Here is a 19,208-nt window from a genome sequence, read left to right as displayed (position 1 = left end):
CTCATGATGGAAAAACAGAAGGCAGTTCTTGAGAAGCTGGCACAGATCTTCCACATCAGGCACCTGCTTCTCCAGCAGGGCCTGGCAGAGTGCCTGGGGACCCTGGTTCTGGTGGTGAGTATACGGGGCCGGGCGGGGCTGTGTGGTTTTGAGAATAGATCGATATAGATTGAGCAGACACTTTTATCCAAAGCAACGAACGAGTGAGGCTGGGGGGAATCAAAGAGTACAATCAAACAGGGGGTATCTGCTCTGTACTAAATCAATTAAAACGGAGGGTCACTGATTAATGAATACAAACGTTGACAAGGCACCACAACGCGTCGCTTGACGGTACCTTACGAACCACAGAACAACAATATTACATTTTTAATATAATTTTTTCATGCAGACTGTATTGGGGTTTTATCACATAGTCTTAATTTGGTAAGGACGTGTTATTAAGTGTAATTGATCACCAGAATGTTATTGCATTGCTAGTTCAATGATTGTATGACATATAATATGTGTGATGTGAATGCGTGACTATCTGCGATAATGATTTTTATTCATTAACTAGAAGATTAGAATATTAATTTATCTTATCCAAATATGGGCGATGTCCTTTCCAAAGCCTCTCCGGTTGCCAGCACACAGCTTCTGACCTTTGGCGGTTTAGAACACAGCTCTGGATCATACTGAGATAAGGTCGGCATTTCTTCTGGTCTGCATTTCCATTACCATTTATAACTTCATCATCAGATTATTTATTTATGGCTTGGCGTATTTACAAAACTGGTTTTAAATCCCCCGAAATAGATAATCATTGTCAGACCTGGCCGGATCAATTTGAACGTGGGCCATGATGTATAGTTCAAATACTCCACATTATTAACATCTTAGAGACCAATGAATCCACACCAAGGGAAGAGTAAATAGTGTGTAAGCAGGCGTTCTAGTTCCCCCAGACAACACATCCAGAGAGGACCCCAGCTGGGGGGGTCTCTGATGTCTGCAGCAGGCGGCCGCTGTTCAAAACACAGAAGATCAGAGAGGGAAACCCCTCCTGGACATCAGGAAGACCCATGCATGTGTTTCCATGTTTAAAGTCGTGTTTTTCAGGTTTAAAGTCCCCCCCTCTCCAAAAAAATAAAATAACAATCACACCCAAAACACCCACAAAAACATCTGAATGACCTTCAAGGTTCAAAACAAAAGAGACCCGCCCTGGCTGAGAGGGAGACCGGGCGCAGTGAGACCCCCCACCAGGGTGGGGGTCCGGGGCGCAGTGGGACCCCCCACCAGGGTGGGGGGGGTCCGGGGGAGAACGGTTTCAGTGGTCTCTCCCGGCAGTGGGACCCCCCACCAGGGTGGGGGGGGGTCCGGGGGAGAACGGTTTCAGTGGTCTCTCCCCTCCCCCTGCAGACGTTTGGCTGCGGCTCGGTGGCCCAGATGCTTCTCAGCCGAGGTTCCCACGGCGCGTTCCTCACCGTCAACCTGGCCTTTGGGTTCGCCGCCACGCTGGGGGTCCTCGTCAGTGGACAGGTGTCCGGTAAGAGGGTGTGACAGTTGGGTATAGGAACGTAGAGGGGAACTTAAGGTGGGGGATGGACAGGTGTCCGGGAAGGGGGTGTGACAGTGGTGTATAGGAACGTAAAGGGGAACTTGTATGGGAACTTAACACACACACACACACACACACACACACACACACACACAGCAGCTTAAAGGGAAGGGAAGCGTGATTATAAACCTCCCACCCAGATGGGCTGTGTGTTTTTAGTTCACTTCCCCTCCAAGGTTTCATTTTTTTTTTGGTTCAGAAAAACGTTGACTTTTTTCTCCCTCTTCGCCTTTTCATCCTTCCAATGTAGTGTGTGTCACAGAGACCTCCCTCCTGTTACATTAAAGTCTCATGTTTCTGTCCTTCTCGCCCTCCGTAGGGGGTCACCTGAACCCGGCCGTGACCTTTGCCCTCTGCCTCCTGGGGAGGGAGCCATGGAGGAAGTTCCCCGTCTACTTCCTCTTCCAGACACTGGGGGCCTTCCTGGGCGCTGGGATCATATTTGCCATGTATTCCGGTAGGAGGCCTTGAGTTGTAGAATGGCTGCGCTGGGTTCTATCCCTGATGTCCACGGAGAACCTGCCTGCTTCCTGCAGCCAGAGGCCCCTCCCCTACGTCACTGAAGGGCCAATCACAGAGACGCGGACGATTCCAAAAAGCCTTGAAAAAGAGTGCTTTATTCCAATCGCTCTGAGCCCAATCCTACCGTTATAAACAATATAATATTATATATACAACTATTCATCAGCGAAAATTTATTTGAAAAGACGCCGTGCCTTTACGTTTGGTTTGATTTAGATTATCCCTACACCCCGAATCAGCTTCTCAACGCTGTTTGAAATTTGATCAAGCCCTTTACTACGTTTCGTTGTGAAGTGGTGCTGTTCCGCGCCCGGCACTCAAAGTTGAACTGTTCAACATTGTTTAAAAAAACACCTGAACTTTAAGGTTCATCACAAGAAGGGCAGCTCAGCCCGGCGCTCTGTCCCACAGACACAACGGGGCGTCCAGTGCCTAGCGCTGGTCTGTGTCATCGCCTCCATATCCAATCCATTTGTTCCTCTTAATGTAATCTGATAATACCAGCACCGCCGCGGCACCAACACACAAGATCAATGCTTACTCCATGTTTACACACGGGCCTGCTGTCAGGCAGGGACGGCGGTCTCAGAGCAGGTGCTTACAGTTAATGAAGCTGCATGTCTCATCAACACTCAACACGGTGATGTGCGTGTCCCCACCAGATGCACTGTGGGACTACGGCCAGGGGACGCTGTCTGTGGACGGGACCAACGCCACGGCGGGGATCTTCGCTACGTATCCCTCCCCACATCTCAGCCTGCTCAACGGATTCTTCGACCAGGTAACAAAAGTGTCAGACATCGTTTCGTCACATCCCTTAGTGCACAACAAGGGTACGATTAAATCAGTGTCACAGCGATTGCTCTGGATCAAATCACAAGAACAACATACACGTTTAAGAATGGGCCCCGGTGACCCCGGTGCTCGATAGCTACAGGGCACAGATGGAGCTCTAAACAACTCAGTCCCCAGGCCCTCTCCCCCACTCCAGCCCCATTTAAATGATCATTGTTTTGAATCCTCCCAGTGGTATCGCTACCCGGCTATTAAAGGGCCCCTAAAGTCAACACTTTGGGTGAAATAATATTTAATGGAGAGCATGTGATATGGAACAACTCACGCACACTGACAGACTAAGAATACAGACAGAATGAGCACCGCCTTCATCCAATCTGCTTTTTCTTGAGTTAGTCCTCTGAAGTGCGGCGGATGTGATTTTTGTTTTGGGGAAATATAGATAGGGGGCGGCACTGAGGGGTGGTTTAGCTGTCAAGTTGCTTCACAAGATCGTTTTTGGAATGTACTGCCTTTGCCCTGTGGTGTTTGGAAATGGATTTATGCTGCTTTTACTTTAGATGTGGAAAAAAGGAAAGGAAATTAAACTTGAGTTAATTACCCGCCTTAATGCCGAGCAGAAATGGTGGGGATGCCAGAAATATATTAAAATAGAAATGAATATGGTGAAGTATCTGTGAATTAGGGATTGTCATTCTGCAGCGTTCAGGTATCAGGAGGTAAACACAAGCTCACTGCAGTGACCGTGTGATGTCTTAAGCACCGCTGGCCTCTTCTGAAGCCCTGTGCTTTTAGAAGAGAAAGAGGTTTGCTTCTTTTTATACAAGGTTATACCTTTTGTTCAGGAAGAATATCTGCCGTGTTTTTCACCAAAAAAATTGACCAATCTTTGGGATAGGGACAATGTTCCCCGTTGGATAAAATGATCAACTAGAAAGCGTGGTGTCTGAACATTTAATTACGATTTTAGTCCTTACATTAATTGCACAACATCCTAGACTGGACAAAAACATAGTTGGCAAAACCATTACAACTTCTAGTGTTTAGTTAGTGTTTATCCTTTTTGGCTCTACTTACATGTTCGGTTTCAGCCCTGTACAGCATTTTGAGATTTCCTCAATGAAAAGTGCTTTTAAAATCAAACAAATCATCATCAACTGACATCAAAACCCCACAATGCACTCTGTGTCCGCTGTGTGTCAGGTGATCGGAACGGCCGCACTAATGGTGTGTATCCTGGCCATCGTGGACCCCCACACCAGCGCGGTCCCGGCGGGCCTGGAGGCCTTCACGGTGGGCCTGGTGGTGCTGGTGGTCGGCCTCTCCATGGGCTTCAACTCGGGCTACGCCGTGAACCCCGCCCGGGACCTGGGGCCGCGCCTCTTCACCGCGCTGGCGGGCTGGGGCGGCGGCGTGTTCACGTGAGTAGCCCCCACCTCTTAGATACAGTAGGGAGAATGTATCACCTGTATCCAAAGGGAGGGGTTTGGCTGTGAATGCTTTTGGGGTTGTAACCGAGTAGAGCGCATGATGGAAACAATGAAGGACTGCACTGCAACAAAGTCTATTATCTTCTATGATTCTGAATCGATTCACAACTTCCAAAAATCAATGAATATATTTTTTTTTATATTTTGTCTTCCGTTGTGGGATGACATTATTGTCATCAGTTGATATACTTTTTCCAATATAAAAATGATATATTATTATATGCAACCTTTGTATTGCCAATCAAAATGTCAATGAACAGTTCAGTTAACCCTTGATAGGGACCCTATACAATCCCTAATGAAACATAGTACGTCTGGACACCTTACCGACTGGCTGAGATGAATTCTGACACATTGACTTAAAAAGCACAGATTGAACAGAACGATGGGAGTTCATTTCAATTGTTTAGTTTTGTGTAGTACCTTTTCTTTCTTTGACAATTTCATTGCAATTCAATATCACGCAAACGTAGTTCAACCTGCCCTGTCACTTTTTTACTGCAGCTTTTTACATTTCTCGAGGAACGTTCTACTCAAGAAACAGGGAGAATCTCAGAAGACCTTCTGTAGCTATACCTTCAGCTACAACCCAAACCACTAGAGGGTGCTACTAGAAAACGTATATATTCCAGGTTTAAAATAAGTGAAAGTAATTAAGATAGAAGTGTGCGAAATGACTAAAATAGTAATACAAAGAAATTCTAATTGTAAAATGAATCCTAAAGAAACTGGTCTCCAATAGTTCCTCTAAACACTGCAGCCATTTGCCTCCACAGAGTGAAAGGCTACTGGTTCTTGGTGCCCTTGTTGGCCCCGTTCCTGGGGGCCGTGGTGGGGGTGGTGGTGTACCAGCTGATGGTGGGCTACAACGTGGAAGGAGAGGCACGCATCCAGAGAAGACGAGAGGAAGAGGAAAGACTCAAATGAACGACTATCAATGGAGAGGCATAGGAAGCCTTTGTGTCGTTTGTTGCTACCATTTCAATAATTTAAGTTATATATTTTCCTTAAAGGTTTTATATCACCTATGTATTATTCAGCAGTTTGTCTTGAAGTATGTTTGATTTATTGAATACTAACTAAAATCCCTTTATAAATTGGCTGATTAATCCTTTAACTCACTTCATAATCATATTTTTGATTATTGTGTATATTATTGACACTGCCAATTCATTTTTATAGGAATTATATATCATTTGTGTGCAAGGAAGTTCCTGAGAACTCACAGATTTCAAAAATATATTGTTTTCAAAATGTAGCCGTGTCTCTAAATCCTGAAACTCAGGGCGTTCCGACAAACAACCATTGTTAGCATTTAGATTAAAACAAACCAAGAAATAAATGAAAACTAAACTCAATAAGAAGAGTGTGACGCAGGAATATGCAGTTTTATAGAAAATAACAGCCGTTGAAAGCAACTGCTTTTCTTTTTTTTTTAAACACGTGGATCTTCTGATCTTCTTTTATTTACCTTGGTGGTAGGATGGACTCTGCATGGCATCTCCTGTCCACTCCTGTCCACTCTCTCCTGTCCCCTCTCCTCCTCTCCTCTACCTGTCTCCACTCCTTTCTTTGTCTCCTCTCCTACAAAGCAATTGTAACCCATATAGTTACATTTGCCACAATAGCCTCAATATAGATAGACTATCCAGATGTTCATGTTTCACACTGAACATCATAAGTTACGTTGTTCAGAAACCTCCAGCCAATCAGAAGGTTCATCTTGCTCTCTTTGCTCTTGGCGATCCAGTAGAAATTTGAATCCACTGCTCTGAGGAAAGCCTTCTGTTTATATTTTAACATCGTTCATGACATTTAAAAGTGTTTATTCTACTTTGTTTAAGAATGCTTGATTCTGATTGGCTGGGAGGAGGGCATTAACCCGGCAGGTTGCCCGCTGACTTGTCGGTTGTACTTGCTGCTGACTAAGCACAGAGTCATCAAATAGTAGATCAATACGCCACTTGTATTTTTTTTCTATCACAGAAATTTCAAACATGAGGTCCATTGTAAAAATAAACCTTTAAAAAACCTTCTAAAATGTGTCGGAAATCTATCGGAGGGTCAGTCGATACATAGTTTCTCAAGCGAGATACAATGTAGCAACTACGTTATTAAACTAGTGATCAGATGCAGCCTTGTATGGTTGCTATAGAAACTAATTAGCTACAGCTGAGCTAACGTTATTCACTATAGTTCTAAAGGGGACTACTTTTTGGGGGAGATGAACAAAGTATACTCAAACAGAGTATACATTTAATAAGCATGCAATATGAATATGAAAAAGCATAATTATTAAAGTATTTAAAGTGTTTTATTAAGTTGGCAAGCAAGAAGTAGAATAAACGGGATAATCACCTCAACGCAGGGCAATAAACAGTTTGATATGCCCGGCTCGTGGAAGGTTACCGTAAGCCGTCCACGAGCCGGGCATATCAAACTGTTTATTGCCCTGCCTTGAGGTGATTATCCCTTACTTATTACACGGCTCTTCTCAATGCTGTGGAACGCTCCCTTCACTTGCATGGGCCTTCCCGACTTCCGGTGGTGAATTATTTTTCATTATAAAACGGGTGGCTTAAATCAAGCGATCTGATTGGTTCCCAACTGTTGTAAATTGAGCGTATACACACAGCTATGACGCCCGTTCAGTTTACTTGAACTGATGTTTATTTATATATAAAAGCAATAGCATAGTTCACTGAAGTCTAAAAATATGTTGATTGCTGGAGAGGGTGGAAATGTTGTAAAGCAATAGGCACATGGTGAGTGAACTCGATAGTAGGCTAAATTGCCGGCGAACCAAGCTACCGTCTCTAGCCTTCTCTCTGAAGGACGCTACAGTGTGTTGCATAGTAACCGCCGTACACTTTGCAGGCAGCCAGGAGGGACTACTTTTTTGTATACCGCTGTCAAAGAAAGTGGATTTTTTTTCGTATCACTCCGCAAGAACATATCGACCCAAGCGGATTCGGTTGCTAAGCGACGTCAACGTCTTTGGCAGACTATTTCTCTGCTGATCAACACTACGAATGGTAATTGTAAAAAGACACACTGTGTGAAGTCATTTTTTCGTTATGGCAAGTAACGTCACTGGTCATTATCTCAAATAAGCCCAGAAATTTCCCGATAATGACCGGTGTTCTATACATGGGGTGGGGGGGTTAACCCAATTAGACCTACCCCTTGCAACGCCAAGGGGTCGCGGTAATCGACTTCTTCAAACTCCATCATGCTGTTCAAATACATAAATAAAAAATATAAAGTCCTAAATTCTCGCAAAACTAATGAATTGTATGGGACTCTTTATCAGCGGCTTCTGGAACCTTCCACATCAGCGAGGTTTTGAAGAACAAGTAGACTGAAGAATTCACCGTCTCTCTTTCCCCTCCGCAGAGATAAAACCAGATAAAGGGCATGTGCATAAAAACGTCCGTTGGGGCTGTGGGATGACAGCGGTGATTTGTGGGGCCGCGGCCGTAGCTCCCGTGTTTTACAGTGGGATCTACGCACTATAGTGTGCAAACTTAACCCCGACTGCTGAACCACACGCCCTTTACACAAAACTTTAAAGTGTAATTTGCTTGGGGTTCCTTTATGTCCACATCTCCCTGACACTTTGGCCTCCTGAGAGGAACGGATAATAAATCCAAGACAATATCAGAGCAGGTTACCCCAAAGCTACCCCTTTATAAGAGCTAGTTAAACCTACACAAGGGAGGTACTTAAGTTAGGTTTCTGCATACACATCGAGTTTGCTAAAAGCATCATTGAGATGGGGGTGTGGACACTGCTCCATACCAACTAGCGCTGGCTTTACCCAGGAGGTCAGTCTGTGCTGAGGTCAGTCTGTACTGAGGTCAGTCCGTGCTGAGGTCAGTCTGTACTGAGGTCAGTCTGTACTGAGGTCAGTCTGTACTGAGGTCAGTCCGTGCTGAGGTCAGTCTGTACTGAGGTCAGTCTGTACTGAGGTCAGTCCATAGTGAGAGGCTGTGGCTCCAAATTCAGGGCTCTTCTTTTAGTTCATTCATCTAATCGCTGGACAGACAGATAAATAATTGATTGTACTTTGAGAATGCGTGCAGAGTGCAGACGAGAGCCTAAGTAAGCCGGTCAGAAGCCCACCGCAGGATCAAACTCCCCGGGGCCGGCGCACATGTCAAGATGTCATGTGGTCCCAGATCAGATGTCACCACATTTGCACGGGCTGCTAGAAAACCCCAGAAGCATGCTGAAATATTTATATGGTATTGAATGTTGAGTATTCTAATATTTCCATCTGTTGGAATATAAATCGATGTGCTTCATCTAAATTATTGCCAAGTCCTAGCTCTTGCTATTAACTGCAGATTCAAGTGACATACAGCAGGTACAACTATATGAAACATTTATAGATGAAAAACACATGCACACTTCCCTGTATATTTCCCTAAACCAAATCCCCTTTTTACAACTCTGATACGTTTTTCTTAATCATAAAGTGTATTTTTGATTTGGATATGCCAGAGATTTCTGAATACCCTGAAGGCCCTGACAGTTTGCAACTGGAAAACAAAATCAATATCCTTACTTCACTGGAGAAATAACTCAATAGTTTTTGTGTAGTCGGCCACTCTGTCTGAACGCTATAAAACTGACTCAGTGCAGGCTGAGGGTTTTACGCCACATTAGGATGAAATGGACATCCACTAACATGTAAGTGAAACAGCTTGTGAGGAACCCAAACGCAATGCCCATCCTATAGGGCTTATAAATCAGAATGCATCATGGGATTTTTTGTTGGCAATACTGTACCATATTGAGAGGATTTGAGAGTTGTAGTACTGCAAAATCCTAAATCAAGGTAGATATACAGTAACCTAGGCTAATGGCAAGTTTTTTCAGTCACGTCTCACATGAAGAACACTGCGGCTGTTACAAGCACAAGGTCTCTCTATAATGACAAATTATTTCACAAAAAATGAAGAAGAAAAAAACCATACTATAGCCTTGATTACGAGGATGCCCATGTCATTGCGATGTGACGTCCTGTTTAAGTCCTACAGGAGTAGCAAACGCACAAACAATGAGGAATCAAGGATAATCAAACGCAAGCTACACATACATGTTCAAAAAAATTGTCATGTCTGAAATAGATTGGTCAAAAACTTTAATTTACATTTATCCAGTAAAGAGTATGATTTACATATAGGATAGACAAGCAGTTGGTTCTTTTTAACAGAGTACGCCCTCACCTTGAGCGCAGAGCAGTCAAGGTGAAAGTTCAAGTCAGCGGTATGTGTCTCTAGGGAGGGTCAGAGAAGAACATTTCAGCGTTGCTTAAGTTACTGCACCATTTAACCAGCAATACGTCCTTTTGGTGTGAACATTATGCTAATTTAGTTAATAGTTCTCCTGTGCTTTCAAAAGTTGTGAGGAGGTCAGGAGAAGTGAAAGTGAAACTGAAGTATAACCGGGGAGCGGAAAAATACATAATGCATGAGGAGAGTCCTGGGACCAGGGGTCACTGCAGTCCATTATGGTTCACATTGTAGGAAGAGGCTTCATTTCAAGATGTGCTTATTACTGGGTTGACACTAAAGATTTCCCATCACTAGTCCAGATGAACTCCTAGTGGTGGAGTGTATTGAGGTGCTGACAGATGGGTTTTATACTCCTGGTTTTATTGATACTGGAGGAATATGTCAGGAGATGGTGTGCATATGAAGTTCAAAAGGACAAAACTGTCTTTGTAGATGACAGTGTTTGGCTCTCCAATTCGAAATTTCTAGAGTTAGTTCAAAATATATCCCTTTGTGACATCACAAGTGGGAGTGTCCACGCAGACATGAGGGGAGGTCTCAATGCCAGCTGACCAGTTGATGCAGTCGACCAATCAACTCTTTCCAGCAGCTGGCCATGCCCACATTGTAGAATAGATGGAAGGGATACATTTTTATAAATAGTTGGGATGGGTTGGGGCTCGTTTAGAAACCATCAAAGTATCAAATGCACAAATGCAGTTTTAGTATTGTTATGGCCATATTGCATGTCATTCACAACTGTCGTTGCAGCTCATATACCAAAAGGAGACGTCACCGCAGCACAGCATGGTGACACACGATTCCTAACGTGGACCTAACCTGGCGAAGTGGGCGTGGCCAATTAGTGACTCCGCAGAATAAAGGAACCACGGATGCGCGATGCCGGTTGCGCGCACAAGAGAGACATCAGAATGCCTTTGTTCCCAATCCCCTTTCCCCGCGCAAACTTAGAACTGTAAACAAAAGGAGAATAAAATTCATTCAATCAAGAAACTGTGATAATTTGAAGCTTCTCCTTCAAGAAGCTTCAAATGATCACAAATGATAACAAGTATGGTCCAAAACACAAATAACTCCATCTCTGCATAGATAAAATCAATGCAATTCCCAATGGCCAATAAAAAATATATCAAGGCAGATGACATTCTGCTCAAACTTGTTGTTTTGACATTTGGAAGTCCTTGTTGGCGTGACCAATAAGGTGTATAGTATTACCAAACAGGCCAAGAGTCAATCCCAAATATTTATTGTGAAATGGCGCTATTTACCCATCAAAGGCTTCCATGGTGGGCACAAAGTGAAGCATTTATGTTTGTGAATAGTTTGGATTTTATTTACTCAGACACGCCAATCCTTCTTCCTCCTTGGGGACATCCCGTCCTCTGATCTACACATGGGAGGGGCCGTACCAAATGTCACCATCAGGAACCCACATCTGTTACCTACGAGTGGAGCTAGGGGCTAGTAACGTACTTCAGTGTGTTACTCATGGAAACCGTGTTACCCAACCACCTTGAAATTTACAAGTACACAAAACAAGACCACACACACACACACACACACACACACACAAATTGTGACAAAATCAAAATGGCATGAAATTTTTTGTGAGCTTTAGATATACCGTTGCAATAATTATCCTCTAAAGATCATCAATTATAAGTTAATGGATTGAACACTTATTTTACAACGTTTTGTCATTCATTAAGTTATGAATCGTTCATCAAGGCTGATATGAATGTATTGGTTAAACAGTTTCTGATTCAGATTGGGTGCAATCGTCATTTAATAATGTAAATAAATGAAGTTATCAATTTTTTTTTATAAAAATACATTTTTAAAAAAAGATTTATAAATAAATGATGATTGCCATATATTATCCATTAATCAATGGCGCAAAAGTATCTTAATTTTCTAAAGTGGACCCAGAGACAACATAGGAGGCAATACACATCTTCTGGACCAGCAGTTGTCAGTCCTTGCCCTTGGAGTTGGCCGAGTCAAAGGTGGCACAGATGCGCTGATGGATGGATGGGGGGATCTTGAAGGCTGAAGGCTGGAAGAGAGGAATCGGCCCCTTTTCACTCTGCTGGACGAAGAAGAGGAAGAAGAAGAATGAGGAAGATGAAGGAGGAAAAAAAGAGCAATGGAACAGTCAGACTAAAGCACGTCTAGTTTGAAAACAATGTCTATTACACAACGAGTATATCTCACACACGCTGTTGCTCTCTCGCTCTTTCTCCCCCTCCCTCCCTCTTTCTCCCTCTCCCTTACTCCCTTCTTCTCCCCCATTCTCCCCCCTCCCGCCCTCTTTCTCCCCATCCCTCCCTCTTTCTCCCCCCTTCTCTCCTTCCCTCTTTCTCCCCATCCCTCCCTCTTTCTCCCCCCTTCCCTCCCTCTTTCTCCCCCTCTCTCCCCTTTCTCTCCCTCTCTCTCCCTCCCTCCCTCTCTCCTCCCTTCTCTCTTCTCTTTCCCCTTCTCATAATCCCCCTCTCTGGGCTCACCTCTGCCGCCGGCGTGTACACCTGGAGCATCTGCTGGCGACCTTTGACCTGCCGTACGCTGATCTTGCAGGAGAGCTGCGGGGGCGTGGGCGGGGGGGCGAGGCGCTCCAGGGAGAAGGCACACTGCAGCGGGTGGTGGTCCCGGCCCCACACCTGGGCGAACGAGAACTCCTGAGAGAGAGAGAGAGAGAGAGAGAGAGAGAGAGAGAGAGACGGGGTCAGACTCAATAAGCACAGAGCGGCTGATTGGTTTTATGTGTTCAATTAAATCACCCGTTGAGAGAAACACACACACACACACACACACACACACACACACACACACACACACACACACACACACACACACACACACACACACACACACACACACACACACACACACACACACACCTCGAAAAATCACTAGGATGAGTGGGGGGTGTTCCTGTCTCGGTCAGTGTGTGTTTGAATGTGCCTCAAAGTAAAGTATAATTAAAGTTGCGCATTATGGCTGTTTGTACATTATAAATGTGTAAGTGTGTGTGTGTGTGTATTCATGTGTACGCATTTTACATGCGTGTGTTTGTGTGTGTGTGTTATCTATATGTATGTGTGTTATCTGTGTGTGTGTGTGTGTGTGTGTGTGTCTGAGTGATACGTGTGTGTGTGTGTGTGTGTGTGTGTGTTATGTGTGTGTGTGTGTGTGCGTGTGTGTGTGTGTGTGGAGGAGATAGCTCTCGCTGATGCCCCCCTGCTGGGGCGTGCCGCTCTGCCTGTGCTTTGATGTGACCTCGCGGGGACGCGGAGCGTAGCGGTGGGGGGGGGGGGAGAGGAGCAGTCACATGGGTTGGAACAAGGGCCACACGCCTCGCCACGCTGGGTCTCAGAGGACTTCACAAACGTCTCGGCTGGATGCCGTGCGTGTAGAAATGAGTCTGTTTCAGTCTAGTACAGTCACACTGAACACTGTACTGTTGGCCGCTACACTGGAGCCGCTGTTGGTCACTACGAACCTGCACCACAATGTCTGTAGCGCACATTAGCTCATGCAAACGTGCACACACACACACGCACTAACACCTGTGCACTCATCTACTCAATCACTCACACACACGCAAACACACACACGCACCCACACCTGTACACTCTCACACACACACCAACACCGGTATACGCACACTAACTTACTCACCCAGTCACACACACACACACACACACACACACACACACACACACACACACACACACACACACACACACACACACACACACACACACACACACACACACGGCGTACCTGGCAGGTGGTGAAGGGCTTGATGCTCCAGAGGAGCTGTGGGAGGTCCTGGATGGAGACCTGCAGGCTGAAGCCGTTCCCACTGAACTGCAGCGTCCTGGGCTCCTCCAGCAGACGGCCCCCCCTCACACACTCCAGCACCGCCACGGCCTGGGGGGTCCAGGGGGAGAGGGCCAGAGGAGTTATCTTTGTACAATGCACACATGGGCTGCGTTCCAGAACTATTTTCCTTCCTATCGCTCGTTTACTATTCCCTGGAAGAGAGGAGCCCTTAGTGGTCGAGCAGGAGAAAGGTTAGCCTCACGTTCTGTTTGCTCTGGACGTATGCGTCGTCGTCGTCCCCATTCAGACAGAGCTCCAGCAGACCAGTCCAAACCCTTTATCTAATGTGAGGCCGTTTGGTACAAAGACTGTTCAGAGGATAGCCCTATGTTCCATTGCTCCGATTGGTTGTAGGTCCAACCAATTGAATTCAGAGGCCTAGTTTGGAATCGAGCCGGCAGAGAAGCCTTGGCATTAATAAAGGGGAGGTTGACCATCCATGATGATCTGAGCCAATCACAGCCTTCACATAGTGTACACACCTAATCGTGTATCACACGATTAGGTTGATCACAACCGATCAATCGGTTGATCTCAACCGACGCTACCTAACAGCCGAGGAACGGCTGTTTTGTAACTGCCAACACGCGTTTTGCTGGCTGCTTTTGTATTGTGGAGCTGCCTCACTCTTTTTGTCGTTGGTGTGAGTTTAAGATAACATTAAACTCTGGACTAATAGTGCCTGGCGTCATGGCGGTTAAGTGCAGACGTTCTGCGGTGGCAGCAGTAAAAACGTCTGCTTTCATCTGGGCTTCAACAGGAAGGCAGGGTACCACGCCCCCCACTCTACAGCCTCCAGAGCCTTCTGTGTGATCACCCACTAAAGGCCGCTTCTCTCACTGCGTATTCAGGGTCAGATTAGACCAATGGCGATCTGAGGACGAGCTGAGCGGAATCTGCAACAGAGCGATTATTGGAATGCAGCCCTTGTAGTCCCTTTGTGAAGATATCCTCTTCACAGACAAAAGCAACTCGCTATAGTCTTCTTCAGATCACTTAAGCCTCCTCAGTGGTTGATTAACACAAATAATGCATTTGTGCATCAACTCAGAAGACCTCACTGTAAAACGCCCCATCTGGGCTGGCCAGCTTTACTACGAACAGGAGGGCATTTCACTTCCACAAGATGTATTATGGGAAGTATGTGCAAAACATTAATCTGAATGTAATTATCATCTATCAACGTAACACCATGGAATAATAACATGCTGTGCCGTTACCATAACAGTGATTACAAATAAATAAAACATGCACCAAAAAGAATTATTGCACAGCAGATTGAAAATAACGAGTCATAACCGTTCAAAGAGAGAGAGAGGGAGAAAACCCACCGAAACCAACAAAACAAATCAGAAGGGGGGAAATAGTCCATCTGCTCAACACTGATTAATATCAATAATGCATGTGTGTAATCCAGATCCACCAACCACAGGATGAGTCTACATCACAACGACAAGGGCGAGCTCAAACTGGAAAGTGCACACCATATATTGATGTTTTACTCATTTTGTTATAGACTGTTATAGACTTTGTAGCGAGCGCTCTCTCTGCTCCCCGGGTTTTACTGGCATTACAGCGCTCTCTCTCTCTCTCTCACACCGCACAAAGTAGCAGAAAGGAAATGCAAAGTGTACAAGCAGGTACATTAAGGTTTGATTCGTGGGCCAGAGACTCACAAAGGAAATCAATTATCGCAGAACAGGGACAAACTAAATGCTAGCTGAGCCTAACCCTCCCAAAAAAGCAACACAAACAAAGAGACGGAGTAACTTAAGAGATACTAAGAAATACAAATACAAGCTTTTGCTGGATTCATGTTCAATCTTATCTTCTAAGTTAAACCAGCCGTTTGTGAGGAGCTTTAGGGCTGCGCCGGCGTCAGCATTCACACACACTCATGGGAGGGGTGTGTGTGTGCTTTTTAATGTTCATCAGCCCTGCGATGAGTAGGTTTGTGTGTCTGTGACTATTACTACTACTACTAACAATATCATTACTACTAGCCAACATCAATACATTCAGCTTATTTAGATATATTTTCAAACATCTTACATGATATGATATATGATATATGATCAGTGATGCCACTAACGCGCTACTTAGTAACGCATTACTCTAATCTGACTACTTTTTTTCAGTAACGAGTAGTCTAACGCGTTACTATTTCCAAACCAGTAATCCGATTAAAGTTACTTATCCAAGTCACTGTGCGTTACTATTTTTGTCATTTTCCTTAGTAAAAATATATATTTGCTTTCTTCTTGCGTCTCGGGGTAACGTACGCGACAAATCACGTTTCCGCCTGAGGACGTCAACTCACGTGTAGTAGGCTATACACAAACGTAATCAACAATGGAGGGAGGAGAGAGATGCACGTTTTCCAGCTAGAAATACAGGCACTATTTTGAGTTTGTGTGAGCTAAAGATGGCAATATTAAGGTTAGTTGTACACTCTGTGTTGGCGACCAAGTGCTATCTACCTTTAGAAACACAACAATTTGAAGAAATATTTGGAGTCGCAGCATAGCACAGTCAAACTTGCAAGTCCCACCCGGTGCGAAGCAGAGAGCTGCTAGCGCAGGAGGTCCCCCACCACCCAAACAACGAAAGCTGGACTTCGGTTCAAAACCAATAAGTGGGGGAGAGTTGAATAAGTTGGTCGGGCAGTATGTTGTAGAGGAAATGCTCCCCTTAAACACGGTTGACTCGCCCTCCTTTCGTGCCATTATAAACAAGATCCCTAATATCAATGCCACTGAGCTGCCTCACAGAACATATTTTTCTTCTTACCTGGAGAAGGAGTATGCTGAGATGGAGAGAAATCTGAAGGCAGCGCTGAATGAGGTCAACTTTGTGTCAACTACCGCGGATATTTGGACAGCTAACAACAGAAGCTATATGGGAGTAATGCTCCACTGAATCAGTAGATCCACATTAGAACAAGGCTGCATTGGCATGCAGGAGAAAAACATTCACTCTTCATATGGAATACTCAAACTCACAAAGTAGTTGCAACAGTGACTGATAATGGATCCAACTTTGTCAAGGCATTTAAAGTTTACCAGCCTACAGAGTCCGATGATGAGATGGAGGAGGAAGAGTCCACCCCCACAGGTGATGGTGAGGTCACTTTTTTAGATATGTCAGAAATCCTCTCAGCTGAGAATGAAAGTGATGGCCAACCGTCTCTTCCCCCGCACCACAGGTGTGCTTCACGCACCATCAACCTCATTTCCACAACTGATGTGGAGAAATATTTAACATCCAATGCAGAGAGCAAGGCTGTGTATAGGAGCAGCACAGCAAAATGCTCAGCTCTTTGGACCAAATCAAGTAGATCTACCGTTGCATCAGAAACAGTGGAGGAGGTCAGCAAAAGAAAGCTCCTGGTACCAACTACTAACCAATCTACAAGGTGGACAAGGTCTGGAGAATTGCAGAAATCCCTATGAGTGAGCTGAATACTCTGTGCACCAAGCTGGGAGTTAAGTGCTTCAAAGACAAAGAGTACCAGTTCCTGCATGAGTACTGCACCGCCATGAAGCCTCTGACTGTTGCACTGGACATTTTACAAGGTGACTGTCCTTATGGAACTTTACTACCCACACTTGAAGTTCTGATGCAGAAGACCCTGGCTGTGAAAGATGACCTCTCCAGGATGACTGCAGGCCTTCCAGATTCCATAGTGCAGGTATGTTCCATCTTTAAGCTAGTTAAAATTTCTTGCATCACACCATTCATGAACATGGAACAGAATATTCATTATCATTGCAAAAAAAGATTAAAACAAATATAAATGTCAGTAAGTAACTTAAAACTAAATGAAATCCATAATATTGATCCCACATTAGGCATGGTTTGCAAGTAATTCAATGACATAATAAATATAAGGCCTTGTAGGCATAAAAATGTCAATTATATTTTTCAGGCTATCCAGACTCGTTTTGCTGGTCTGCTGGACGACAAAGATGCCCTTCTCGCAGCTGTCAGTTGTCCAAAATTCAAACTCCGATGGCTGAGAGATGCAGGTAGGAGGGAGCGAGTAAAAGAGCAACCTTTTTTAAAATCTCTTTGTTTGTAGCACCCACAAAGTGCACTCAATGAATAAAAATGGACTCAACAGAAACAGAGGGAGCTATTAATGAGGTTTTTTTGGTAAATGTTAATGACTTTGCTAATTACACAGAAAGCTTAGCCGTGTGGCTTCATTATTCGTCCAATAGCCATAGACGGCTAATCGTGTCACTGCCGCTAATCATACAAAAGAAAAAAATAAGTGAACTGCGGTCATTAAAATAAATGTATTGATCCACGCTCATCAACCTTAGCCTAATGGATCTAGGAAATACAACCACTTGAATAATAAATACCTTGGACGGATCATCTTAGTCTCTGGTCAACATCAGCATGTTGTCTGCTCTAATCAGGTTCAAAGTCTGGAGAGTTCTTCTGAGCCCTTTAATGTTGTCATTTCCACACTGGGGCGGTATGTGTGTGATTTACAGGTGTTGATGGTTCAAATGTATTTCATACAGTCTATGTTTCAGACCCTAACAAAGGCTTTTCTGAGGACTATTACAGAAGCACATTTATGTTTTAGTCATACTTATCGAGACATCCTTTCACAGGTTGTTTTGAGTGAATACTAAAGCTATCATGACCTTCATCTGTGTGATTCAGACCATGGTGGAAATCCTTTCTTCCTCTGATTTTTTTTTGAAGTATTCAATTGTTCTTAGCATTTAAGACCTGACAGATGATCAAAACTGACCTCACCAAGATCTTCTTCTAGTACAGGGATGGGCAACTTTCATGATAAAAAGGGCCACAATTTATCATCTTCACTATCAGAGGGCCACATGACTGCTCTCTTCAACTAATTGGATATGAGAGAAGCTACAAAATAAGAATGAAATAGAATAAAATATGTGTATATACAGTATATGTCTGTATCAGTTGCGGCTGGTGATTAAATTTGTGGGTGGGAGTAGTCATGAACGGGAGTCTGGGGGTCCTCCCCCCCACAAATTGAATTTGGTAGATTTCCTGTATTCTGGTGCATTTTGGGGATGTCCACTACCTACAAATTAATTCAGATTCATAGCCTATGTATGTTAATTGTAATATGTTAATTCCATGCTTACACCTCTATACTCATTAAACGACAAATGCAACAAGTTTGTTTTAAAAGAAACAACAACAGCCAGATGATTGTATTGTATGATGTATTATTTTCTTTTAGGGTGACTTTAAACATCAGTCCAGGGACAACAGATGCAAAATAGCCTTTGGCTAATTCTGGCATGTTTACATTTGTTTAAATGTTTTTATTAATGTGCAATGTCCCTGATCCTTAAACTTTTAAATAAATAAATAAATAAATGAGTGATTAGTATTTTTTTCTGTGCAAAGGGCTCACATCATTCAATGATGGCCCAAAACTGAAAAACAGTGGCCCAACTTTAAGTGCAAAACCTAACATTAAATTCAGTGCAGTTGTAGTAGCAAAAAATAAAAATAGTAAAAATATATATTTTTTTAATTTATTATTTTTTTTATTACTATTTTTATTAAATTTACAATAATCTGCAGGCCGCACTGAGCGAGGAC

The 19,208-nt window shown here is 44.0% G+C and overlaps 2 protein-coding genes across 2 annotated transcripts in view; one reads left to right on the top strand and one right to left on the bottom strand.

Annotated features, from left to right (window-relative positions):
* LOC311367270 (aquaporin-3-like) lies at window positions 1-5,337 on the top strand (the record flags this gene model as incomplete). The annotated part of the gene is made up of 6 exons (XM_084486085.1): window positions 1-114; window positions 1,405-1,531; window positions 1,923-2,060; window positions 2,788-2,906; window positions 4,124-4,341; window positions 5,187-5,337. Exons 1-6 carry the CDS (start codon window positions 4-6, stop codon window positions 5,335-5,337), a joined length of 864 nt encoding a protein of 287 aa, XP_084342211.1. The 5' UTR covers window positions 1-3.
* A 6,348-nt stretch (window positions 5,338-11,685) lies between these two features.
* Window positions 11,686-19,208, bottom strand: part of LOC311367686 (netrin receptor UNC5D-like) — a gene marked incomplete at both ends in the record, with an annotated part of 133,825 nt that continues 126,302 nt past the window's right edge. Inside the window, 3 exons of the mRNA XM_084486498.1 lie at window positions 11,686-11,799; window positions 12,218-12,388; window positions 13,497-13,646. Coding sequence (XP_084342624.1) covers window positions 11,686-11,799; window positions 12,218-12,388; window positions 13,497-13,646 — 435 coding nt within the window. The remainder of the gene's footprint in view (window positions 11,800-12,217; window positions 12,389-13,496; window positions 13,647-19,208) is intronic.

This window comes from Micromesistius poutassou (assembly GCF_964030765.1).
Source record: "Micromesistius poutassou genome assembly, chromosome: 22".
Taxonomy (NCBI): domain Eukaryota; kingdom Metazoa; phylum Chordata; class Actinopteri; order Gadiformes; family Gadidae; genus Micromesistius; species Micromesistius poutassou.
This window is presented reverse-complemented; position numbering and strand designations above follow the sequence as displayed.